Source organism: Pseudoliparis swirei, chromosome 7, assembly GCF_029220125.1.
Source record: "Pseudoliparis swirei isolate HS2019 ecotype Mariana Trench chromosome 7, NWPU_hadal_v1, whole genome shotgun sequence".
In the NCBI taxonomy this organism is placed as follows: Eukaryota; Metazoa; Chordata; class Actinopteri; order Perciformes; family Liparidae; genus Pseudoliparis; species Pseudoliparis swirei.
Genome location: NC_079394.1, coordinates 4,135,241 through 4,162,463, shown reverse-complemented (window position 1 = coordinate 4,162,463; position 27,223 = coordinate 4,135,241). Strand labels below are relative to the sequence as shown.

General features: G+C 42.0%; 2 protein-coding genes across 2 annotated transcripts in view; one reads left to right on the top strand and one right to left on the bottom strand.

Annotated features, from left to right (window-relative positions):
• The window catches only part of LOC130197390 (versican core protein-like), a 45,059-nt gene extending 29,966 nt beyond the window's left edge, over positions 1 to 15,093 (top strand). The window contains exons 6-12 of the mRNA XM_056420052.1: positions 7,836 to 7,949; positions 8,096 to 8,209; positions 9,909 to 10,067; positions 10,334 to 10,416; positions 12,668 to 12,812; positions 12,927 to 13,109; positions 13,206 to 15,093. Coding sequence (XP_056276027.1) covers positions 7,836 to 7,949; positions 8,096 to 8,209; positions 9,909 to 10,067; positions 10,334 to 10,416; positions 12,668 to 12,812; positions 12,927 to 13,109; positions 13,206 to 13,363 — 956 coding nt within the window. The 3' untranslated portion in view covers positions 13,364 to 15,093. The remainder of the gene's footprint in view (positions 1 to 7,835; positions 7,950 to 8,095; positions 8,210 to 9,908; positions 10,068 to 10,333; positions 10,417 to 12,667; positions 12,813 to 12,926; positions 13,110 to 13,205) is intronic.
• Positions 15,094 to 17,959: 2,866 nt separating this feature from the next.
• LOC130196120 (hyaluronan and proteoglycan link protein 1-like) lies at positions 17,960 to 27,005 on the bottom strand. The gene is made up of 4 exons (XM_056417985.1): positions 26,730 to 27,005; positions 21,166 to 21,504; positions 20,019 to 20,318; positions 17,960 to 19,513 (listed from the first exon to the last, which is right to left on the bottom strand). Exons 1-4 carry the CDS (start codon positions 26,821 to 26,823, stop codon positions 19,227 to 19,229), a joined length of 1,020 nt encoding a protein of 339 aa, XP_056273960.1. The 5' UTR covers positions 26,824 to 27,005; the 3' UTR covers positions 17,960 to 19,226.
• Positions 27,006 to 27,223: the final 218 nt, after the last annotated feature.

The following is a 27,223-nucleotide window of genomic DNA, read 5'->3' as shown; positions in this document are numbered from 1 at the left end:
ACTCAAGCTATGTTCACTGAGATCTCATCTATTGAAGCTAACTTGTCTCTCGACAGCACTGAGGCACCATCAAAAACATCTTCTGTTACATCCTCTGCTGTTTCAGGCATGAAGGATAACAATATTAGTACTGAAACTATAATGGTTGAGTCCATTCCTTCATCCATTGGATCATCCATGAAAGTGGAAACAGCATCATTCCCCATGACCACTGAGAGTTCTGGAGACGGCACTGATGAGTTTATTGAAGATTCTTTCATTACAGCAACTAATGTCTCTTTTTTGTTTAGTACTGAGTCACCATCAGTGACACCATCACGTCAAACTCACGCAAGTGATACTTCAAAATCACCTGGAACTGGGGCTTCATCACTCTATAGTACTGAGAAACCAACACCAGAGTCACCTGAAACACAAAAGACTGTTAGCACAAGTCTGTATGAGAAATCATCTGTAACACCAGAGACAGGATCTACTTTCCCTCTAACAGATGAAGTTGGCTCTGGTGAACCAACCCCTGATATGTTCACCTCAACCTCATCTGTAACAGCTACATCTTCTCTCTTCAGAACTCACACACCAACAGCAATGTCACCTGTAACAACAGAAAGTCTTGAAACAGATAAGACCAAACTACCATCACTTACCGAACAACCATCGGCTTCTCCAATCTCTGATGAGACACTCATGAGCTCGATAACAGTGTCTCCAAGACTGGCTTCTATTGTATCATCTGTTGTTACAGACATTGAGGGTAAAGATATTATGAGTGGAACCAAAATAGCGGAGTCCATTCCTTCCATCAGTGGATCAACCATTGAACCTGAAACAGCATCATTTCCCATTACTACGGATTCAGAAACTTCTGGTGACGGTACTGAAGATGTCATTGAAGACTCTTTCATTACAGCAACTCCTGTTTCTTCATTGTGGAGTACAGCGTCACCGTCAGTGGCAGCTTCTCGTCAAACTGAAACAAGTCATTCTTCAAGATCAGCCGTTACTGTAGCTTCATCCCTCCACAGTACTGAGAAACCAACATCAGAGTCACCTGAAACGGAAGAGAATGTAACCACAAGTCAGAGTGGGAAGTTATCAGCTACACCAGACTCAAGTTCTACTTTGCCAACAACAGATAAAGATGGCTCAGGTGACCAAACTCAAGCTATGTTCACTGAGATCTCATCTATTGAAGCTAACTTGTCTCTCGACAGCACTGAGGCACCATCAAAAACATCTCCTGTTACATCCTCTGCTGTTTCAGGCATGAAGGATAATGATATTAGTATTGAAACTACAATGGTTGAGTCCATTCCTTCATCCAGTGGATCAACCATGAAAGTGGAAACAGCATCATTCCCCATGACCACTGAGAGTTCTGGAGACGGCACTGATGAGTTCATTGAAGATTCTTTTATTAAAGCGACTAATGTTTCTTCTTCTTGGAGTACAGAGTCACCATCAGTGACAACATCACGTCAAACTGAAAGAAGTTTTATTTCACAATCAGCTGTTACTAGGGCTTCATCCCTCTATAGTACTGAGAAACCAACACCAGTGTCACCTGAAACACAAACGACGGTCACCACAAGTCTGTATGAGAAATCATCTGTAACACCAGAGACAGGATCTACTTTCCCGACAACAGATGTAGAGAGCTCAGGTGATCAGAATACTGAGATTACCATTGAAGATCCCCCAGCCCCCACAGTCTCCTCGTTGTATAGCACTGAGAAATCAACAGCACTTCCACTTGGGGAACAAGACAGTGCTGCCACCGCTCGGACAGAAAAGCCTTCACTCTCTCCTGTTGATTATAAGTCAGAGCAAAGTTCCAGTGTCCCTCTAACAGATGAAATTGGCTCCGGTGAACCAACCCCTGATATGTTCACCTCAACCGCATCTGTAACAGCTTCATCTTCTCTCTTCAGAACTCACACACCAACAGCAATGTCACCTGGAACAACAGAACGTTTTGAAACAGATAAGACCAAACTACCATCACTTAACGAACAACCATCGGCTTCTCCAATCTCTGATGAGACACTCATGAGCTCGATAACAGTGTCTCCAAGACTGGCTTCTGTTGTATCATCTGTTGTTCCAGACATTGAGGGGAAAGAAAGTCTGGATTTTACTGATCTAGAGGGCTCAGGAGATGACACATCTGTATCCACAGATGAAACTCCCTTAGGAACACCAACAGTGATTGATCAATCCTCTGTGGAACCAACACCCTTAGCAAGAACCACATTTAGACCATCAGATAAAACCATGTTCAGTGAGGAGACAAGTTTAAGTGAGAGAGAATTCATGGCAGTCACAACAAGCCCTTCTAAATTTGAAACCTCTCAACCCTTGGCAATCCCCAGTGTCACTGTGTATACCTCAAAGGAAACCTCTACTTTTATTGACATGGAAAGCTCTGGTGGCTTCTCCGGTGAGGAGGACTTGGAGTCAAGTTCAGATGGATCAGGTGCAGAGGCACCAATTGAGACGACACCAAAACCCCAAGAAGAATTTACTGTGGCCACAGATAAGAACAAAATTGATGACACTGAGAGAACATCTGACATTTTAAGTGCATCATCCTTGGTTCACTCCAGTACACAGCTTACCATGGTATTAATTTCATCAACCAAATCACCAAAAATGACAAGCACTGAGATTTACATTTCTGAGCAGGGCAGTGGAATCTTCCCAGAGGACACTGTAGTAAAGGGTGATAGTTCAGGTGCTGACCTTTTTGTTAGATCAACTACATTTAAACTACTCACACGTTTCCCCGTGATGCCCACAGCTGTAGCAGCTACAACCAACATGATGTTGTCATCTAGTGCTATTGCTGTCACTGAGGAGGGATCAAATGACCCAACAACAGATGTGTCCACTGACAATGTTATAACACAAAAGCCTACTGCCACTTCTTCTCTTCACAGCACTGATAATCCAGTGTCTCCTGCTGTCACTCTGGTTACATCTTCAGCTTTATCGGAGATTGAAGATAAAGAAATACGGAGTACAGCCTCTTCCCTATTCAGTACAAAGAAACCTAAAACAACAACAGTATTGCATGAAAGTGGACCATATGGCATTCCAAAATCTGCTGTAACTGCAGCTTCCTCTCTCTATAGCACTGAGAAGCCAAACATAACAACAGAATATGCTGTCACATCTGCTCATTCAGTTCATGTGTCTGTATCTGCAACGGATAAATCAACACCAAGTTCAGCCTTTACTTTGACAGAGGGAGAGAGTTCTGGTGACCAAACCACTACGATGTTCCCCTCAAAGCCATCAGTGAAGGACAGCGTCACATTTGGAGAAGCGACTGGTGAAACCGAAACCTTTGTGTCAGTCACACCAACCTCTGATGACCAGGTTTCCTCACAGGAAGGTGAAATTACTCCAGATACACACAGCCCCATCACCACAGGGCTTCCTTTTTCGAGCATTGGGAAAGATAAAGTTACTGTAGCTGAGCACCTAACACAATCCTCCAATACAACTATGTCTCCCCGTACAATTGGAACTTCAGTTAGTGAACGCGACTTGACCACAGTAAGCTCTAGCAGTGAACTGCCAGATGGATTCAACTCAATGTCTTCCCCTATTCCCTCTATTATATATCATAGCATTACAGACCAACAGGTAGTGATCATTACTCCCAGTAGCAGCCAATCCAAGACTGACCTAACTGAACAAACACCAACCATGGTTCTGCATGTGTCTAAACCATCAACTAGCACAACCATCATATTCACAGAGGATGCAAAAGATGAAGATGAGTTGTTCTCCGCAGTAACAGATAGTACCACAACTCCTGAACGTATCACCAAAGACAATACAATCATTGATGCTGATACTATCTCCATAGTTCCCTCTTCTTCCTTTTATCCCACCATCCATACAGAGGAAGCTGGAGGTGTCACACCAGTTACAATGACACACAGGTTGGAGGTAACAATAGAATCAGAGGGTTCAGGAACTGATAGTGCCACCTTATTTACTCCTAAACCAGTAACTGTACATGCAACCTCAACCAATGATTTGCCATTAGCTTCAACATCTTCTGAATATTTACCACCCACTTCACAACCGTCAACCGAGGAAGACGCGTCAACTATTCAGAAATCCAGTGAAGAAATGGTCACATCTGCACCACAGTCCACTCTAGCTACGTCTCTGTCCACAAAGTCAAGCTCTGAAGAAACATATGGTTTGACTACACCCAATATAGTTTTACCTCTTGACACCAAACCAGTTCCAGGGCTGGTGGAATATGATTTCTCAGGGGAGGACAATGCTGATAATGTCACTGAGTCTATACCTGAGATAGCAGCTTCCTCATCTTTGCCATCTCAAACATTAAGCGAAACAACAGACAGTAGCTCGGTCACTCCGGCGTCCAGTGAGGAGCTTATGCTTAGCACAGTTGAAAAGTTAGAATCCATGACCTCCTTACCCACAGTCACAAGTTATGACACAACAAATGAAACATTAGGTTCAACCATTTTCACGCAAACCACTGTACCATCAGTTGCTGGAACACCACATGTTCCCACTGGCCCTGGCACTGTGACATTAACCAGTAGAGCATCTGATGATGAATATTCAGGGGACAATGATTCTGATCAAGGCTCATCAGAGGCAGCTTCAGGGTCTCCTGTGGATGGCTATACAGCATTTGAAAAAACAATGACATCGACAGCCTCTTCACTGTTCCGCACTGAGAGACCGACTGTTTCCCATGATACAGGACATACAGATGAGAATGTTTCAGGTGACCAAAACCAGAGTGTGTTCACTAAGGGCTTACTTACAACAGATAAGCCAGAGCACACCTCACTCACCTCATCTGGAACTGCAAAAGGAGAGTTTGCGAAGTCACCAACAAGTACGTCCTCTTTTCTCTATAGCACTGTGAAACCCTCTGACATTACTGATAGAGACACTTCAAGTGATCAAACGTCTGGTATACTGACAACTTCAACAGGGAATGACAAATTGGCACCATTTTCAGTTACTTCTCCTCAACCTGCCCACAGAAGGACTGACATTGTAGTATCAAATGCTGCTTCAAGTCTTTATAGCACAGAGAAGCCAACTGTCACACCATCTCCTAAAGTTACTGGGAAGGATAAATCATATGATCGCACTCATTATACAGAGCATGTGACACGGACAGCCACTCCTCTGCACAGTACAATGAAAATGGACCAAATGCTTACAGTATCTCCTCCCTACAGTACAGACACATTTTCAGTGGCAAGTAACACAGATATTGCAGGTGAGGAGGGCTCTGGGGACGAGATCTCAGAAACCACAACTGCAACACCTAAGAGTGACAATTCTGGAGCCACTCAAGTTGCCACTCAGTTCAGCAGCACAGAGAAACCGACCCCAATGAGCCCAGAAGATGAAACTCAATCAAGTGAGATAACCACAGAGGTAGAAACAGCATTATTTTCAGACACAGTTTCCCCCCATACCAACGGTTCAATGTCAACCCCATCACACAAAGAGAGCAAAGAGGACCACATGACCCATATATCCACAACAAAATCCCTTCCTTCATCATCAGTGTCTTCTCTACAAAGCACTTCAAAGCCTGTTGTGATGGTTCAGTTTGTCACCACCTTCTTACCAGAACCAGATATTACACCATTTGAGGAGTCCTTCCAACAGGCAAGGTCGGAGATTACGTTCACTCATCATCCCCACATTGACATCTCCTCTGAGAAAACCATGTATCCCACAACCAGACCAATGTTGCCTCGTGTGGAGACAAGCCAGCCCTTTGAACCTAGGGATTTGACTCCTGATACTGGAGTTACAGCTACATCACTGGAAGACAAGACAGCTCAAGACCCAAGCAGAGCACCTATAAGTAAAGAAGTTTCAACTGATGCTGAAAGTAGCACACAAGATAGTGAAATCCAGGAAACATCTCCTGATGCTGTAACTTCACATCCTACAAATGAAACCCTCAGTTCTAATGGGACATTGTATGTTGGGGTTGAAAATACAAATCCAACACTTGCAACTGGCAGATCTGCAAAACCTGAAGAAGAAATTGCCGTTGCGACTGCATTTCCCACAGACTCAAGTTCAGTGGAACAAACTCTAGAGGCCACAGCTTCTTCACTTTCAATGCAAACAAAGAACATTACAATTTCAACTGCCTCTTCACTGTTCAGCACTGAGACTCCTTTGATGACTTCCATTTCAGATGTTACGGATCAAGTGCCCTCAAAAACATCACCCAAAATGGACACAGCAGAGAGAACATTTACTACCACTTCCACCTATGACACTGAGAAATCAACTGCAGTGTCGCTTGAGACAGACACTCCAACAGATAAAGAAGGTTCAAGTTATGAAACAACATCATCAGAGAGTGAGGAGATCCCTGTATCAACAGAAATAAGTATTCACATTTTGACAGAAGAAGAAGCTTCAGGTGACAAGACAACAACTTTCATCAATTCAGAGTCGGTTCAAGCTGCTTCAACTCTGTCCAGTATTGATGAGTTGGGTATCATCACCAGCACAAACACCCAAACAGATAAGCCAGACACATCTACATATGAACAAACCTCAGTTGATAAGTCATCTAGCATCTACATCACTGAAAGCGGGCAAACGGAAGACGTGAATCTAACAAGCACACATCAACCCACTGGTGTTACACTTGCTGCAAAAATCTCTTCAAGCCCACAGATGAATGTAGTGGTCACCACAATGCCTGCTGAACTTCTTTCCTTTGAACCTACTTCAAACGGCCTATCAGCATCAGCCCCGCCACAGCCTGATGTTATGGTCCGAACAGTTTCCCCTGTACATCACCCAACAAGCAGTGAAGAATATAGAGAGATTATATATGAGGGCAATATAGATTATTCAACCCCAGATTATGAAGCACCAAACCTCAGCATCATTGAAGCAGTTCCGGATAGAAACAACACATCAAAAGAAGTAGAAGCTTTCACTGCTACAACACCCGCTTCTCAGAGTCAGTCTGTTGACGAAGTGAGCAGTGCTGAAAGTAGCTCAGAAGAAAATGCGACCAAGTCACTTGCCTCAGTTCCCATCAGTGCAGTATCCTCCTCTAGTTCTGAGAGTGGTTCAGAAAGAACCGACCACTCAGAAGAAAGCATGGTCACAGTAAGCACGGTTGGTGGTGAGGTTGAGAACATCGCCTCTGAGCTTCTGTTTGCCTCAACGAAGTCCCCCCCCATCATTAGCACTTGGGCTGAAATTGGATCCGGGAGTTCTGAGGGTGTGTCTGGTGAGATGACGACTACTAAGAAACCAAAGATCACCAGTAGCAGTGCGGAGGAACAGTCTCTGCCCCCAGATGAAAGCCAGACTGTATTCAAGGTGGATACTACCACAGCTTCAAAGATAGAGTTCACTAGTGTTGCGAGAACATCTGAGAAAGAGGATGTTGTGAGCAAAATTGAAGGAGCTGTCACTCCTCACACTGACATTCCCAAAAGGGCCCAAACAGAGTTCACAACTATGACAGCAGCTCAAGCACAAAGCTGGCCAGTTTTAGTTGCAACCGTAGCCACCACTCCATCATACATTTCTGAACACGATGACAAACCGGACAGCGACAGACCACACATTGGAGGGGAACCACCACGAAGGGTGGAGGAAACAACTGTGACAACTGACACAGGAATCGATTTGGGGCTCGTCGTTGGTGAGACTGTTGAAATTCCAGGTATGCGTCTTAAAATGGCTTTCAATGGAATACAAGAAAAATATGTCAGAAAAAAATTCCTTTCAACACAACTTTAATCCTGCTTTTTTTGTTGTCTTTACAGGAGTTTACTCATGTACAGACAATATTTGTCTCAATGGAGGATCTTGCTGCAAGAGAGGCAGCATCTATACATGCAGCTGTGCTCCAGGTTACAGTGGTGATCGGTGTGAAACAGGTAGGATATGTTAAGAATTCCTCTCACGATATCTCACTCCCTCAACTTTCACAGAGGACTCAACAAATTCATCCTAAAAGTTGTTTTAATGTCAAGGCGACTTTTTGTTTGTGTTTTGTTGTTCATTATTCCTGTTTCTTATGTAGATTTTGACGAGTGCCAGTCAAACCCTTGCCGCAACGGAGGCACATGTGTTGATAGACTGGCTTCCTTTACATGCGTGTGCCTCCCAAGCTACTCTGGGCTGTACTGTGAGGAGGGTAAGTTTGTGGTTAATTTGATATATTCCCTCCTTAAGTATTCTGTTTTATTCTGGTTCCAAAAATCAGCTTAAACTGTTTTCAAATGTCATGATAGAGTATAAAAGTGTAACCTCACAAGCATTTGGTAATCTGTTTAGACAATTAACTCAATTATTCACCTGAGTCTCTGGGAAATACATTATAAATGTCATTAAGTATATATATTGAGTGTATGAGTTATTTAAATCTCAGCCACACCGCTGACACACAATTATAGAGAATTACTTCAGGTTTCTCCAGGGCATTATCAGTCATATACATCATATTTATCTCAACATCTCAATGTACAATCTGTTTTTAGGATTGCCTTAAGATCTGTGAAGTCTGACAATACATTGAACATCCTCAAGCTCGTGTTTTCACAGACACAGAGACAGTTGACACATTTTCAATACAACCTATTTCAGATATTCATTTCTCAGTGCCAGGTCAGCTGAGGTGTACACTACTTTGCAGGTGTGCTAGACATCAAGTCACTTCTTGATATTTCCATCTCAGGACAATATGATTAGACTATTCAATTCAATTCAGTTCCACTCCATATATTTTGTATTGCTACAAATCACAAATTGTAAGCCTCAGAGGGTTTACAATCTGTACACGAACTAGACATGACGCTCCTGGGTACATCCTGAGTAACCATGTTTATTCTCACGGATGAATCTTATGTATTATAGTTCTTGATTTCTCATTTAATCTGTAGTTCCCATATCGCCATACTTTTATTTTATTTTGCCCACTTTCATCCCAAGTATTTTGAACCCAGGGCATCATCTGCCTTGGCCGATCTTTCTTGACCAGAGTCTACACCCCAATGTTGTTTTCGGGAACACTCATCAGTGAATTACACCCATTCATTCCATTTAGACACAGCTGCTGTCTTTGACAGATTTGGCAGGAGAAAGAGAGAAAAGGAAACTTGGAGAGGAACAACCCAGAGAAACATTCTGCCTGTTTTGTCTGTTAATGTTTGGAAGCTGGACTGAGAGGAGAGAGGCACAGACAGTTGCAGCAGCTTATGTTGGGACACGTACCATCGATAAATTCAAGATGAGGGTGGTATTACGGTGTGATGGGGTATAAATCTACAATCTTTGGCGAAATAATTAGAATTTATACACTCATATTAACTCCTTACCTTATCCCAAACCTATTGTAAATCTCATCATCTGGAGTTTCTGAGTGACATCATTGTGACCTGTTTGGGACTCCATTAATTTACCGGGCTATAATCTGGCATCCTAATTCAATGATTTTTTTAAAAACATTTCTGAATAGGCCTACCCGTGAAGTACTCTGAGTAGAAACATCTGCTTGACCACTCTAATCACACATTTTAGTAGTGGCAGCTATTTGTGGTTCTGCCTCCACGTCCTTCTAGTTATGTTATTATGGGTTGTAGGAATTAGACATCATGTTTTTCCTTTTTTATCTTGATTAGAAACAGTGGTCAGAGATAACAGCAGACCTAAAGGGTCAGTATACTCAGTGATTAAGAGTACTCTGTATGCGGTAGAATATATTATGCCATGGATAAGGTAGTGAGGTCAATAGATGCAGGGATGGAGTAAGATGGTGTCATCAATATTAATGTGATTGTATTTCCAAATCTGTTTATCCCGTATACCTCATTCACTCTTTCTTTCTATCCCATTAGATACAGCAATCTGTGACCATGGCTGGCATAAGTTCCAGGGCCACTGCTTCAAATACTTCCCCCACAGAAGAAACTGGGACGCGGCTGAGAGAGAATGCCGCATGCAGGGGGCTCATCTCAGCAGCATCTTCTCCCACGAGGAACAAAAGTTTGTCAACCGTAAGTTAAAACTCACAGTTGCAGTCAATCATTATATACAGAAACCTGTTCAAAGTCCTACTTTATGAATCCTTCATGATACTGTAAGATACAACATATCTTTCAAACACAATAATGTAGCTGTACAGTAAATGCAGGAAAATAATTCAAGCCTCAAAAAAGTATGGCTATCGATGCCTTTTCTCTTGCACTTACTATAACCTAAAAAGGATAAATGGCAACAAAGACACATGATCTGCTGTGTTTCACTCTACCCTGTCTGCCAGGTCTTGGACAGGACTACCAGTGGCTTGGCCTGAATGATAAAATGTTTGACAGTGACTTCCGCTGGACTGACGGCAGTGCTGTGGTAAGATTGGTTGCTTTCTCACATATTTCTGTCTCAACAAACGTGGCACAATATCAATATTTGGAAAAGATGCCGACGACAGATACAGTCATCGAGGGAGAGTCATTATTTTCAGGGCCTGTGGTGATTTTCTCATGACGTACTCTCCTCTGTCTCACACCGCTCCACCCTGGTGGGTGACTGCTCTGATAGCACACACTGTAAGGCACCGCCTTTTAGTCTGTGTGAGTGCAATACAAGGAAACCAACGGCTGCAACTATGCAAGGAGTTGAGAATCCAACGTAAAAGAGAAGGCAAGGGAGGGAAATGCATGCTGTTTTTAAATGCAATGTTTATAAAACAGCATACAAGTGGGAGCGTATTTGGTGTAGTGATTGTGCACTCAAAGAAATGACTCATTGGATGAACTCAATTAAATTGTTGGCAGGTTTTCCATCCAATAATTATATGCAACTCCAACTCATATTTAGCACATCAGTGCAATAAAATGTAATTAAGTTAGTCCAACTCATTTGTATCAAATACATCTAAAATAAAATAACGATATTCATTAAATTAAATAAATTTGTGTTTGTCCAACTCAAAATATAAACCAACTAACTAAAAAAAGATGCAAACTCCACACAGAAGAAACACCTGGACTGGGAATTGAACCCACAGCCCTCTGGCTGTGAGGCGACAGTGCTAGCCACTACACCACCGTAGAGCCCTGAAAATGTCTTCACCTCATGCAACCAACTGATTTTCAGAAGGCGCATGCGCAAAGGGTAGTCCTCAATGAAACACATTTATTTTGAGTTGATATGCACACCATCTAACCTAAATAAATCTAATACATGAAAGTATTCATACATTTTGTGTTACACCCATTAAATATAAATATCTATTTTTGTAATTGATTTATTTAAATGTATCAAACAATATTTAAATGTGTCACCTCTAAGAAGGGCTTGAATCGTTTTTGTGAGTGTAACCTAAATAAATCTAATAAATGAAAGTATTCATACATTTTGTGTTACACCCATTCAATATAAATATCTTCGTTTTGTAATTGATTTATTTAAATGTATCAAACAATATTTAAATGTGTCACCTCTAAGAAGGGCATGAATCGTTTTTTTGAGTGATAGTTGCTGAAGATCCCGCTCACTAGACAGGACAGTTACTGTGTGCATCCGTGTCCTATGGATAGATCATTCATTCGCTTCAAAGATCATCCTCCAGGACCAGAGATAAGGGCCTGAGGGGAGAAAGATAAGCACAGGCCGCCGATGTAGACCCTTGCTCAGCTGAGAGATTGAGGGGAGATGAGGGTGTTAGTGACACTGTGTCGAGGGGTGTTTGGCAGGCGTAGACAGGTATGGTCCCTCTTTCACCCCCGCACGCATCAGAAGGTCCAAACCTCAAACAGCCACCCGGGGGGAAGGGCCACCAGGCAGGCAGACACACAGATGGACAGCACCTGTTCTCGGCTGCAGAAACAGAGAAATACTGGATAGAAGCACCCCAGGGGGTCTTGGTGGGTGGTCACCTACCCAGTGGATTTGGGTATAATACTTAAGACTACATATAAATAATTGTGATATATTTATATTTGGAAACATTTCAAGAAAATAAACCATGGCATTGAAACACTCACGTCTATCAATCTTTGGTTGTCTCTGTGTGTGGGTGATCAAAGTTTGTTTGATTATTTTGAGGAGGATGCAGGCCTGCTGTGCAGTTGATGGGTCACCCATTTGTTCACTTGATGTGAGCTGAGCAGGAAGTCGGTGTGTTTTTTTTCACCATAATGACAGAGTAGCAGAGCCTCCGAGCATGATTGGTGGAGTTGGGGGGTCACAGCTTTGAAGAGGCTGTTTGAACCTATACTGTGTTGAAAGACTTCAGGTGGCATCGACTCCCAGTTCGATGCCCCACAGCACTACAGCTGTGTGTATACTGTACTAATGTGGAGATGAAAATCTGTGTTTGTATGCATTTTGGTGCCTGCAGAGTTATTGTAATGTGAGGCATGCAGCCTTTGTGATGTAATAACATTCCACTTCTAGGTTAAGACCTCTAGTCCTGGAGGATCTACTGCATTCAGATCATATCTAGAAAGTCATTTAAAATGTCTGCTCGTCCTGTGGCTAAATGTAAGCCTATTTATAAATCTCTATTCAGGTTAAAGGGTTAGTTTTTTTGTTTTTTTTAAAGGACACAAAGCCCTCATAATGTCTTACTCTTTATGCTCTCCTGTTATTTCAGCAATATGAAAACTGGAGACCCAACCAGCCTGACAGCTTTTTCTCCTCTGGGGAGGATTGTGTCGTGATGATATGGCACGAGGACGGTCAGTGGAACGATGTTCCTTGCAACTACTGCCTAACTTTCACTTGCAAAAAGGGCACAGGTAACACACATACTCTCTTACTTTGAATACATTTGTATAGGAGTGAGAACATGCAAGTCTTCTGTCTTCTTTAAAATTCCTGACTATAATGTTATCGTCACCTCCTCTTCCCAGTGGCCTGTAACCAACCCCCTCTGGTGGAGAATGCAAATACCTTTGGTAAAAAGCGTGAGAGGTATGAGATCAACTCGCTGGTGAGATACCAGTGCCAGACAGGCTTTATTCAGAGGCACGTCCCGACTATTCGCTGTCGTGGGAACGGGCGATGGGATAGCCCGAAAATCGCCTGCATGCACCGTAAGTACAAGCATTGCTCTGACTTTCTGTCACTGTGTAGAATTTTGGCAAACATTATAATGGTTTTAGAACTAAGACGTGATTTTTATCTCACAGCGTCAATCTATCAGAGGACCTTTATCAGAAAACATCAACACGATAGTCTCTACAGCATCAACAACTTCAAGAGATGGCCGGACGAGACCTTCCGCTTTCACCAGCAGCGCTACCGGGGAAGAAGAGACAGGACTGAGAACAAGCAGAAGAGGCCGTAATGGCCATGCAACATGGCACAGATGACGAGAACACATGGCTAATGCGTGTGTGGAAAGAGGAAATGGATTCCCCAAGGAAAAGCACAAGAAACTCATCAAAGAAACCAAAAGAACAACCTGTAGTTTTCTGACAATTTTGGATGAGGATGAGATGTAGTGCCTTTTTAAAAGTTGTTGAATGATGATTTTTCTTATCAATGGGCACAATGCCGATGTGGATAACATACTTTCAGCTGGCTACTGGGAAAGCAAAAATGTACACTAATTCTACTTTTTCAAATAATACATCCATGACTGTCTAATACCTCTGTAGACCGACTCTGCTATTCAACATCACCATAAGTGTTCCTTAATCATAGAAAAAAGCTATGGGGAAATGATAGCGCTTACGTTATGTAAAGGAATCCATGATGTTGTCGTGCTGTTTTAAGCTGGACTTCATTTTAATGAGCATGCATGCATATAGATTGAAGTCCTTACATTTAACGATGTTTGTTTTCTATGGCAAGACATCCAAGTTGTAGGAACACAAATGGAAGCATCGCTGGCAATGAATGATCACACAAAGGACACCTAGTTAACATTATATATATCACATACTTACACTACTGTAAATCTTTGTAAATCATATTTGATCCAGTCTTCAAACCTAATCAGGAGGGTTTATAAGTGTTGCTATTAGTAGAAACTTCATCAAATTTCACCAAATTACCACCCGCCATTCGCTCCAGCTGTCAATTGATGTCATCGGTGTCTTGTCAGGATACGTTTTAATGGCTAGATTTCTATGCAGAGAATTTCTTTTGTGTGTTTTCTTTGCATTTTATTTGTAGAGTTTGCTCTGTAAGTACTTACCGACAAAGCCTTTATCCACTGATCCAATTCCATTAATATTTTCAAATGAAAGAAGGGAGATGTGGCTCAAGTAGCCATGTATTTTATTATGTATGTTCAGTGCAAAACGTACAATTAGTTGCTAAAGCATGTTGACAATAACTTCATAATTACACACCACAAGTGTTCTGCTACTATCTGTTGCTGTTGTGCTGTAGACTGTGATGGTTTTATAGGGAAAGCTTTTTATTCTGGACTTTTCTGTCATTGTGGTCATCTGAAATCAGGCTTTGAGAGAATGTATTTTGTGAAACCCTCAAAAAGACTTGAACATGATGGCTGTTTTGTCACAGATGCATATAATTTATTTTCAAGCTGCTCTTGTGCTCCATACTTATTTTATACTTGAGGGTGAAATATGATGCTGCCATATTTCCCAGGAGTGCTCCTTATCTATTTCTATTGTATGTTTAACAAGAAACCAGCCACAATGACGGACTTTCTAAATCGAATGCATTGAAGATGAAAACTTGCCAAACAATATAATCGATTAATTTGTCTTTTAACATCTTTAATGACAGAAATTGGCCAAAGAATAAGGAGGGCTCCATCAGGCTGCACGACTGTTCTGTAACATTAACAACATCTTTGTACATGGGAATGGTTATGCGTCTCGCCACCAATTTTTTTTAATGGAAAAAAACGTGTTTGTTTTTACTGCCTGTGAATGTCTATGTGTGCGCTTTAGTGTGTGCATATAATATAATTTTATATTTATAACTTTTAATTTTACAATGTGAATGTCTGGGATGTTTGTGAATTTGTTTTAAAGAGATCAAACTTGTTTTTCTTCTTTAAATTACCAAAGAAATAAAATAATAAATATATGAATATTATATCATCCTTTATTTGAATTTGGACCTTTTTAAGGAAACATTACACCCCAGTGACGTCGTAGCAGTCCCTCATTCGTTGGCACTTTGATTTCCCGTAACCACATTACATTACGGACCACAACTCATGTCAGCTGAACGTCTCCATTACCCGGAGATAATTGGAAGGTTATTCAGATCACCTGTGTGGAGATTGGCTCCTGATTAAGAATTGAGAGCAGCTTGGTTAATTTCCCCTCTTAGCCAATCAGGATCCGACACTGCCTTTTCTTTCGGGTTAAGAGAGGTGGGGAACTGCACACACAGGGGTGTTGGATCCTTCCTAGATTTATTGCAGACTTCATTTTAGCATTTTCTGTTAGAAAAGCTGGTCCCTTTGTGCTTGCCTAATGAATGCAAGTTTTGTTGTTGTGTATTTTCATTGAAGCCCTTTTTACGCACATTTTTAAAGAGGCATTTCGTTCATTATATTAATATTCTTCTTCCTGAAAAATGGGGAAATGTTGGATACAAGTTAGATTACCTCAGTATCCAGGCACGTGCATAGACATTTTGGGGGGGGGTAGGTGCTCAAACCCCAAAAAAGGGCACCCATAGCCAAAATGATTTATCTATTGATCACTGAAACTTGAAGTTAGCAAGTAATTGGTTGAAACACAAGAGAAGACATGAGAGCTAAACAAAATGACATGTTTTCTGTTAACAATTGCAATTTATTTTCATTTACAAAATGATAGGAGCGAAAAATGCCATACAATAAACGCAGGAGGAGGAGGGAGGGGCGTGGCGGGGGCTCGTGAGAGGTCGTGGAGCATGTCGGGGTGAAATTCTCACAAGAAATCATATAAATGACCCGTCAGATATCCAAACACATTTGGGGGGGAATTGATCACGTTTATTCTTAAATACTTATTAATGAAGAAAATCGGACTCCAGCCGAAAGGTCACTTTTCTCATCCAGAGCAAAAGGGCCGGTGCTTGAGCACCACTAGGGGTCTATCTGTGCACGTGCCCGTCAGTATCACACGAGAGCAAGTAGTGCAGTTGTTTCACCAGCAGGTCGTGCTAGCAGACTAAGCCATAACACAGAGTCTGTGTCCGCACATGGAACAGGGTAGATCTTTCATTGTGTTGTGCACCCACACAACTCTTTAAAACTCCCAACATAATGTAAGAGATTTACTTTCCATGACTCACAGTGACGCTCTGTAATTAAAGCATTGGCCGTACATCAAACGCGTCTGAAAAACTGAGCGGCCGTGCTCGACAAGCTTCTTGGTTGACTGACGGGACATGCAAAGTGAATTATAGGAACCGTATTAGGAACAGGATGGGGGAAAAGTGAGCACACATGCTGAAATGGCTGATGCTGCAGAAATTTGGATCTGCAAAAATATCAAACACATTTTTTTTGTCTGTGTTGAAAGCCAGACTCTAGGTGGCTCCTCTTGAATATCAAATACTTGTAATCCCGACATGGCGATGTATACAAGAAGCAGATGAATTCCCATTGTGCAAGTACAAGCTTTGGGAGTACATTACAATGCACCGCTATTCCCCGAGCGCCTCTTAACAACAGTGACTGGAAGTTAACATGAACCTGTCTAATGGCAAAAAACACCGTTACCGATGTAATAATATTGATTTAGTCGACGTGATGTATGTATGAGTGTGGGTTTCTGTGGTTTTCACTGACTGCCCACTCTGACATTAGAGTCGACTTGGGTAGTGATTAAAGGCTGCTCCTCGGTGCCCCGGCAAAAGTATAACCTATATTATTGCCTCGTGAAATGCAGATGTCTCATGGGTGATCAGTGGAAACACCTGGCCCTCTCAGCTCAGGTCTCCCTGGGATTTATTAGGCTTTCTTGGTTTGTTTTGGTAAGGAAACCCACCCTCTTGATTCTTGGGTCCTGTTTCTTAATCTAGATGACTGCGTGTCAAGCGTTTGGGACGTAGCATTTTCAGACTGCTGGAAGTCGGCACAATCATTTATTGGTTGAAACCACACTAGCAACCAAATTATATGTCTAGCATTACTCCTTGATCAATCAGATGGTGGTCGTCCATAAGAGCCGTTCATCAATTTAAACGTCCAACATACCCCAGAGACAAAGAAGCTCACTTTGTGGCACTAATGTGCATAAACAAATGAAAAATGTGACAATAATATGAGCAATAAACCTAATTGTCAAACATTTCTATGGTGAAGAAAGTGTGGAAAAGTCTGCACAGTCTCTTTGTTAACTTGGCATTGAAAATGCGGAAGGTTATGTTTTGATCGCCGTGTATTTATTTATTTATTTATATGTATGCGTGTTATTCGCATAACTAAAAAAGTATTAAACCGAATCGCATGAAATTTGGTGGGATGATTGGTTATTATCCGGGGACCATTTGATTAGATTTTGGGATCAATCGGGTCAAAGGTCAAGGTCAAGGTCATGAAAAGGTCAACATCTTCTTTTTACCATAGCGCGGTCAATTTATATCAAATTGGCATGCAACTAATGCCAAAATGTTCATAATTCAATGCCCAATCTTGTGATATGCGAAGGTATGCGCTCTACCGAGTGCCCGTTCTAGTTTCTCCTGTTATCGGCTGTGGCGTCAACGGAACAAAAAGCCTGCTTTATTGGACTTTTTATCAACCATTTACATTTCACTGCTATATAAACTCAAAGCTAACCCCATTCCCACTGCATTCCTCCAATAACTATTATCCTGTTCTCTCTGTCCTTTGTCCTGCGCTGGCAGCCCGGCACTGAATTATCGAGAAAAGGGCAAAGAATGAATAAATGTGAGGAGAATTTAATCTTAAATCCTCGCGACAACATGTTAATTGTTAAAAAAGGACAAGTTCCACAAATTGTTTTGAAAGTCGTTTTCTTTATTTCAAACTGCTTTGTTGAAAAAGGTACATGGCGATAAGATATACAAATACCGTCACCTTTTTGTGTGAATACAAATTGTATGCGAGTTAAGTTCTGGAAATGTATCACCAGATGTAACCTGCAGTAAGTACAAGAGGGTTAGATAAAAAGGGTGCGTCGGGTTGTGGCAAACCTTTGGATTACCTGCTCTGTATGTACACAACATGCTCTGTGGGTCCGTTGGGCCCTTTAAAAAAAAAAATGTGTTTAGAAATGTACCTTAACAGATCATAACCTCAGTGAGAATTTGAAACTGTCTTTAGTCAAAGTGAGTTTCAGCATCTGTTAGTTATAATTATAGCTACTGGAGGGAATTGCTATAACTCTAAAACAATCAGGGATTGTTTTGATAAAAGTTTGTGTTACGAGCAAAAGAGGAAGATGTGTACTTATTCCGCATTATCTGGCTGAAATCTTGTCGTTTTTTATAATTCCCTAAAATGTCACCAAAAAAAACCCTGACACCTGACAATCTGTTTTTTCTGTCTTTAAAAAATCATTATAAACATGTACAAAAACAAGTTTGTTAAGACAAACATACCACATTCGTTCCTGAAACTGTATTTCAAAGTGTAATTGGAGGTTGATATAAAAGGAGCTATGAATGCAGAATAGGTCACAGTCCATCAAGGCATTTACATTCATTTTCTTGATATTCTCTTGTCGAAAAACGTGGGAAAAAGAGCATTAACTCTGATTAGAGAGGAATCCCGTTGAATACTTACTGCAATATAACATGTACGTACGTAGCCATAGTTCAACAGTGGTAGTTATGTTCATGAATCTTTTATCACATCTATGTTTCTAAAGTTGAGTGTGAATGCTGTTCATCTTCACACATCTAATCATTCAGTGGAGGACAAGTCTAACTTAGGTCATGTTTCACAACCATCAAGTTCTTGTCTCGATCACATCACTCATACTCATAATTAGCACTGTTGCATTTTCTCAGAGAGTCTGTCTACAATAAAAGTTAGAAAAAAACCAGGACTCAATGGCTCTGACATTTTTTGTCATATGGAGTTAAGACGTACAGTATTTCTTTCTTTAGCGGGTAAAAGAGGGTTATCACAGTTTCAGAAAGGTATTGAGCTCATGCTAGTTAAGATCTAAAGCGTATCTGCTTTATTGTTGTAATTTAATGGTTGTGGCTATGACTTCTCTTTGGTGGTTATGGCTTCCCTACCCCTGCCGAGCACCTCACTACTCATCCTTGTAGCAGTAGACGCCGTTCGACTTTTGCATCTTGTCTGGGAATCCGACAAAGCGCACCGCAGCCTCGGTGGGGCTGCAGTTCTTGCGGGGCCTGGAGATGGGGTAACGGACACTTCCGTCAGCCAGCCAGCCGGCGTCGCAGCGATCGAAGCCCTCGAGCTTCCAGGCGGAGTACATGTGGCCGACCGTGGCGATCTCCGCCCCGTCATCGACGCACGCCTGCACAGCCTCGTCAAAGGTCAGTCTGTCGGGCTGCACCAGCCAATAGAAGCTTCCTGCAGAGAGAGCAAAACCCACGGTCGGGAAAAGGATTCAATTTAGCTGGCGGTATAGTTCCCGCTCTTTTTACAAGAGGGTCTACCGAACTAGGTACATCCGTATTGTTTTACAAAACCATAACATGAAATATGTTTACCTTCGCATTGAAAATGCGGAAGGTTATGTTTTGATCGGCGTGTATTTATTTATTTATTTGTATGCGTGTTACTCGCATAACTAAAAAAGTATTAAACCGAATTGCATGACATTTGGTGGGATGATTGGTTATTATCCGGGGACCATTTGATTCGATTTTGGGATCGATCGGGTCAAAGGTCAAAATCTTCTTTTTTTCAATTGTCAATTTTTATCCAATTGGCATGCAACTAATGCCAAAATGTTCATAATCCAATGCCCAATCTTGTGATATGCGAAGGTATGCGCTCTACCGAGTGCCCGTTCTAGTTTCTTTTGTAAGAATAATGAATCAAGAAAATGGACGAGCAAATAAAAACACCTCACCCTTGAGTGCAGGAGCAAAGCAGAAAACATCATAGCGGCCCATCTGCTTGTTGCGAATTCCGTAGCTTATCAGGCCGGGCCCTTTGTTGCCACCACACGGCCCTCTGGCTTTGGTGACGGGATAGTACACCGTGCCGTCACTCAGCCAGCCAGCATTACACCAGTCCAGGCCGCCCTTCCACGCCTCGTGCAGTTGCTCTAAGGTGGCAACGGACGCGTTCTGCTCCAGGCAGGCCTGTGTAGCGTTGTCGAAGTTCAGGTTGTAGCGGCCCTCACTGGGAGAGTACGGGAACACAACACCTGGGCGAGGAAGGAGGAGATGAAATGAATGTCAGCAATCAGTCCTGCTTAGTTTTACGGTAGTGCAAGCTTAGATGAACTCTTCAGAGGCCAGACTTTGCAAACTCATTAATGTTGTGCTTGTTTACCCCTCTGCCTGGAAGAAACAATCATCTTATGCAAACTGGGCTGTAAGCTCTGCTGCTAAACATCAAAGCAAAGTGAAATGATGTGGTAGTTATTCATCATGGTGCCTTCCTTATACAAAGTTTTACCTCAATACATTAAATATAAACTGGATTTCAGAAGGGAGAATTTTTGTTTTTGTTTTAACGCATTGGTAATATTTGTGTGATTTCTCACACATTCAAACCTACAACAAAAGGTGGGTGGGAACTGCAGAGGAGGTTGAACACACTGCAGCGATTTAGTGTGTCACCGAGGAAGGTTCCAGAATGTATTAATAACCCTAACATGCATACAAAGCAGTTTCTCTGTGTCTGGGACCTTTTAAAAGGAAGACCATTTTGTGATTATAAAAGTGAGTCTGTGAGATGTGTGAGAATTTAAAATGTGTTTCTGTTTACTGATGACCAATATTCAAATTGAATCATGGCTGACTCAATACAATGGTTTGGATGAATTGGAACAAGCTGTCTGATCTTTTTCTTTTTCTACTAGAAAAGGAAATATGGATGTGTTCAATAACTGCAAAACAAAACAATGTTGTAAAAGATTATTATAATTCAACTGTATTGCGCATGCGACTAGTGACTGAGCTACTAATGTTATCACAGCTGGTATATTAACATTGACCTGAAGGTTCAACGCTAGGCTACGTTTCTGAATAGATTAAAAAAGGATTTACCTTCAGTGAGAATACTTTGAACATCCAAGATGACCTCTTCCAAAATGTCTACCATGCCGTTGATGACCTCACAGAGGTATTTTCCAGCGTCGGCTAAGGAGACATCTGTGATTGTTATGGAGGCGTCTTCGTTGTCGGTCTCGTTCATAAACACACGGTCTGCGAAGCTTCCGTAGGTTTTCTTGTGGAATCCCATGGAAAGCAGCACGTCCTCATTCAGTGCTTCATCTTCTGCCACCTTGGTCCATTTGACTCGGACACCAGTGTGAGCAATGGCATCTTTGGACAGGAGCAGGCAGGGCAGGGTGACGTTTTCACCCAGGACACCCAAAACCATAACTAGAAAAGTGGAAAGAAATGATACAGCCTTATTAGGGTTTGGTGATTAGGCGTATGATTATTGCATCATACTGGAATATGTTATGTAATGTGTATTTAACCCTCCTGTTACCTTTCGGGTCAATTTGACCCCATTCAATGTTTAATGTCGGTGTTCCTTGGGGTCAATTTGACCCCAGGCTGTTTTTCACTTTGTCAAACATATAAGAAATATCAACTTTTTTATATATTTAAAGGGCTATTTAGGTAGTCAACAAACAAACATAAAGTACCTCACACTTAAACTTGGGAAACAATATTAATTCTAATAATTTTCTGGAGGTTTTAATTGCTGGGGTCAAATTGACCCCGAGGGTAAAATATGTTAGTAAATGTAAAGGTAACAGGAGGGTTAAGTTTAACTGCCGTGGCATGAAACTGGTACAATCAGTATGAGAAAACACCAAAAAGGGGGAAATTCCCCTTTCCACGGCATGTGTGTATACTATGTATTATTGTACTACACACAAACTTTCTCTCACACAAAAAACGTTCAAAGTCGGTGTGTATCCTGTTTGGTTTATTAGATAAAGCATTGGACACCAGCCAGTCTTCACCGCCTGAAGCCAATCGCCCTCTTCAGTCTCCTTCCTGCTCTTGTCAGTCCTTTCGCACTTATAAACTTCAGATTCCTCAACATTAACTCTCAAAATGTAATCTTTACCGGGAACAATCTTTCATCCACTCCGTCTGAGTCGTGTACACTATGTCAGATATAATGTGAATAAGGAGAAAAGTAAGCCGTTAACGTAGTTAAAGATATCATTATTTTATTCTCGCACGTATTCCTTCTCTGCACTCCTGTCGAAACTGAAGCGCGCCTGAACTCACAATGGCAGATCATTTGTGTCTCACCATTGGTTCCCACAAACTCCATGACCTCCATGTTCAGACCTCACAGTGCTTGCTTAGTTAAGAGGACCCCAACCGGTAAGGGGCCGCTTGTGCCAGGCAATAATAAGCACCATATGGATGGATGTACACAATCCCTGCCTTGACCCCCCCCACCAACACCGAACACTCAACCCTGTAAGTGGAGTCAAACTCTGCAACGCATGCATTCCTTCTGTGTGGAGTTTGCATATTTTGTGAGTTAGTTAGTTTATATTTTGAGTTGGAAAAACACAATTTAATTTAATTTAATGAATATCGTTATTTTATTTTATATGTATTTGATACAAATGTGTTGGACCAACTTAATTACATTTTATTGCACTGATGTGCTAAATTTGAGTTGGAGTTGTATATAATAATTGGATGGAAAACCTGCCAACAATTTTATTGAGTTCATCCAATGAGTCATTTCTGGGACTAGTTAGAATATACGGTAAATCTAAACTGAGTCAATCAACTAGCATGTTGTCTTAGTATTCTGCAGGCATAACTATTAATCTAACGACGATGATTTTGTCCTGGTTGTGTGCTGTATTAAAAAAAAAAAAAAAAATGTAAATAAAAAAGTCGGAGCCTAAACCAGTCCCTCTCTTTTCTTCGTGAGGATGTGTTGGGCGCCTCCTTCCGAGCAGCAGCTCCAGAGCCCTGACTGGAACACTGTGTTGCTGGCTGCTTGTCAGGGGGAAATGTTTCCCACATGGGCAATACAGGAAATTGATCAACCGACTTGAATGACTTCTAATCCACCCCCATGCCTAAACTGCCCCAATCCTCCATTCTGCACACATTAGATGCGTGTCTGGACTTTGTTCAGCGGAGCTCAGATCATTAGTGTTGAGCTCTCCTGCACAATGATTTAATTTGCAGAAGCACCGGTGACAGACCTAATCTACCCTTCACTCCAACCTCGTGTCACACTCCCTTCCATTTTTTCCATTTTATTCATTAGACTGCACATCTTTTTTTATTTGCCGGAGAGTTCTCACACCCACACCTGAACCTCACTCGCTCCTCGCCGGTTAACAAGATGCCGGGTATTTTACGACCTCGGAAAACAACCTAAATGCTCGTGGTGACTAATATTTTCAAAAGCAGAGTTTATAGCAGTTTGGACAAGAGTCCTGTGTGCCGGTTCTGTCTGTGAGGAATGACTCGCGACGTCACCGCGCCTCTTAAATTCACTGCAGCGGCATTAAGTGCGATTTAAACTCGTGTGCTGCAGAATGACTAAACTGATGATCAAAGGCCCCGGCCGGGGTGAAGCACACGCTGACGTCAACGCCAGCTCACCAGATGTGATGCAATCTAACCGTTATGCTAAATTCTACATCTCTAATATTTCTAAATATATTCTAATATTACTTAGGAAATTAGACTAGATCGAATAAAGGGGTTCATTACATTGTTTTATGGGAATATTCTTCTGTGCAGACTGGATGTGGTTTTGTAATCCTGAAATGTGAGATGGAAGGAGAGTGTTCAACATTATGCTGAGAAAAGCTTGGTATTAATAACTGAATATATATATCTGCTAACCTTATACAATAATACTAGAGGACTTTTCCTGGAGCAACCTTGAGGGTTCCTGCAAGACGTTAGTAGCAGACAGAGAGACGGCGTGTTCAAAGTAACTCTGAACTCTCTCCTGCTTCGGCAGTTACCAGCAGACACGTCCCACGAGACGATGTGGCCTCGGCCATGCGGGGTGCACTCCACTTATAAAGCAACAGCAGCCTGTTGTGTTTACATAGCCTCTCAGAAAAAGAGGGAATCCTTTCTGTTCTTTGTTCGCAACTCACCCACATCCTATTTGTATAAGTCTCTCTGAAGTCTACGGTTGTGCCAGATTGTCACATTTAACATCAAATGGGTTGACAAAAAAAATTCAATTTCTATCTGAAATCTTTGTTGAGTGCAGCTGGGAATTATAAGATGACAAAGAAGTAAATGAATACATGTGCAAGACAAGAAAAGACAAAAAGTCCCACAGCTGCAGCCAAGACCGACTGCTATTTTATGACCGAGCAGTTCTCTCCCTCTCTCTCTTTCTCCCTCTCTCCCTCCCTCCCTCTCTCTCTCTTTCTCTGTTAAAGGTTGTAATAGCAAGCGATTGGAACCATCTGCTTCGTCGTAACAATAAAGTGTAAATTCACAACATTACAGTGGTCCAACTCTGCTCAATGACCTATATGTTCAGAAACTAAAACAGTGTAATTATGCGATAAAATCCAGTCGCATAATTTGCGCTTTACATTAATGAATGAACACGTTTATTGGGTTCAGATCCCTCCTCCGTGAAAAGATGGACCTCATCAGTGAGTCGCCCCTGCATGTCTATTGCAGTGTGGCCCGATGTGCCACGCCCTCTGACCGAGCAGCTTGATATGAGATGCTCTGCAGCATCCCAAAGCTTTGTTCTCCTCTGCTGGTCTGCTGGTGCGAGGATGGAGAAAGAATTAACGAGCACAGCTGGCACAAACACAGGAGGCCAACTCCTACACACTAACTCCAATAAAGTCTTTGATACACACACACACACTCGGCACACACGTGTCGCAGACCGTCAACGGAGTCATTCGTACATCAACACAAATGCAAAATCACCAAAAAAAATGTCTCCATCGACATCTCGTCTGCGAGCCTAAACACATTTTAAACTTGGCGCCCGGCTCCAGCCCGTTTTCCAGCCCACCTCTTTTTCCCAGCCAGCCCTAGCAACGGGGCCAGGCCTCAGTTACCAACGACGACAGTGAGCATTAGACTCAACAGGCTATTACCTCACAGGGAAAGACGGAGTCATTTGGCTGCTGTTCAGCATGGGGCGCTATACGTTTAGCTGCGGATCATTAATCTTACTTTTTTTTCTTTTTGTCACGCTGTCTGTTAGCGTGGCGGATTTCTAAAAGCTGCCAGAGTGAGTCAGTAGGTATAAGGACGGGCAACGCCCAGGGAACGGACGGTATACGATGCTCGTGTGGCCAATAGCAGTTCTACTGTATGGTCCGATGATAAATCGGGCCTGAGTGAAGCCAGGGCTTTTATTTAAGGCAGACAGTGAGCTCATGTATAATCATATAGAGTACAGACACACACACACACACACACCTCCCCCCTCCACACACACACACACACACACCTCTTGCATCACCGGCCAGTGGGATAAATTCCAATGTTTGAATCTCTCGCATCATCTCGGCCCAGAGTGAAACCATTTTCCCCAGAGACAAACTCTTTCCTCCCGTCTGGTAAAAGAGGGAGAGAGAGAGAGAGAGAGCTGACCCACCCATCATTCAACATCTACTGAGTCAGCTCGCAGGACTGCTGAAATCGCATTTAATATCACTCGTATAACATGAGTCTTCTGCTGGAGCTTTCTTTTTTTTTAAACGTCACCACACCAGTTGATCTATTCTGGTATTTCATAGATTGCAGTTGCATCAACTGTGTCAGTGTGTCATCCTGTTGGTATGTATGAATTTAGTTTTGTTGTTGTTGTTTAGTTTAGTTTATTTCGATCAGCAATAATATACAAAAATCAAAATTTCAACAAAAGAAGAAAGTGGCTGACCGAAAGGGTCAAGGCTGAAGCTATCAAGCTTATAAGTGCCCTAAACTATGTTTTCATGAAAATACTTATTTTAGAGAACCATATACATATACCTATATATATATACATAAACATATAAACATGCATACACATTTGACTTCTAACAGCGTCATGATGGAGTGCAGGGCTCTCTGATTAAACACTTTTCTCAAGGTTTTAATTGTCTGTCTGTCACAGGAAGAAGAAGAGAAACAACTGATAAAATGGTCAAACAATTACAAGAGGTATTAACTCTACTGTGGCAAATTCCTGAGTATTTTTGTATTAAGAATTACATCCATGAAGGGACAAGCACCACTTGCCCAATTGCAGTCACTGAAGCACCTTTGACCCAATTTAGGAGTAAAACCAGTTGTATAAGTGGTGCGGTTTTCATTGAGTAGCATGGGTGGTGGACCTCTGTCAATGGCAGGGGGATTTACAGTTTTCCACAGCCAGTTTATGCCGTGGTGGTCCGCATGCAGGAAGTCACACAATGGTGTGAGTGGGTTTCCCCGGAGACGCCTGTGTTACCTACTGCTACAAAGACCCTGTTGTTACGCACGCCTGAGCTGTGGCCCCACTTTGCGCATCCTCCAGTTCTTCTTTTTCTCCACGCACAGTAACATTCTTGTAGATAAACACACATGCATGCATGGAACAAAACAAAAAGACAATTCCCCACATACTTGAACATCAAACTTACCTGTTGGTCGTATGGAAAGGGTCATCGGCTCACTGTATGCACTGGCAGCCGCCAGGGTCAGGGAGATAATTGTGATGCACAGCAGACTCGTCATCTTCTCAGTTTTCCACGTGAATTCTAAGTACAAAACTTAAACTGCAAAAGTTTTCGAAACTTTAAATATTTTAGTAAAGCTAAAAGTTAGCTTGATCAACTTTTCTGTTTAAATTTTTATTCATCGAGCTCTATATGTCTGTCTCTGTGCAGCACCCGCCTGTGGTGCTACTGGAAGGTTTTGGCTCCTCAAAGGTTCAGACAAGTGCCTTTATTGTATCCATACATGGGCGAGACCACTCCCCCTCCCCTCAGCCCATCGCCATGCACAGCTCTATACTGGCTCCCATGAGCCACAATATTTAGGAAAAACTCCCTCCGCTCCCTTGGGAAGATGAGGACTACAGCAACACTGCAGATAATTAACCAGCAGATGATTATCCACTTGTGTTATATCGGAG

Excerpts from the sequence above, each read along its gene's own strand:
- LOC130196120 (XM_056417985.1), bottom strand. The coding sequence starts at position 26,823 with ATGACGAGTCTGCTGTGCATCACAATTATCTCCCTGACCCTGGCGGCT. Across the intron at positions 20,319-21,165 it reads TCAAAGTATTCTCACTGAAG|GTGTTGTGTTCCCGTACTCT; the intron begins GTAAATCCTTTT and ends TTCCTCGCCCAG. Across the intron at positions 19,514-20,018 it reads CTTTGCTCCTGCACTCAAGG|GAAGCTTCTATTGGCTGGTG; the intron begins GTGAGGTGTTTT and ends CTCTCTCTGCAG.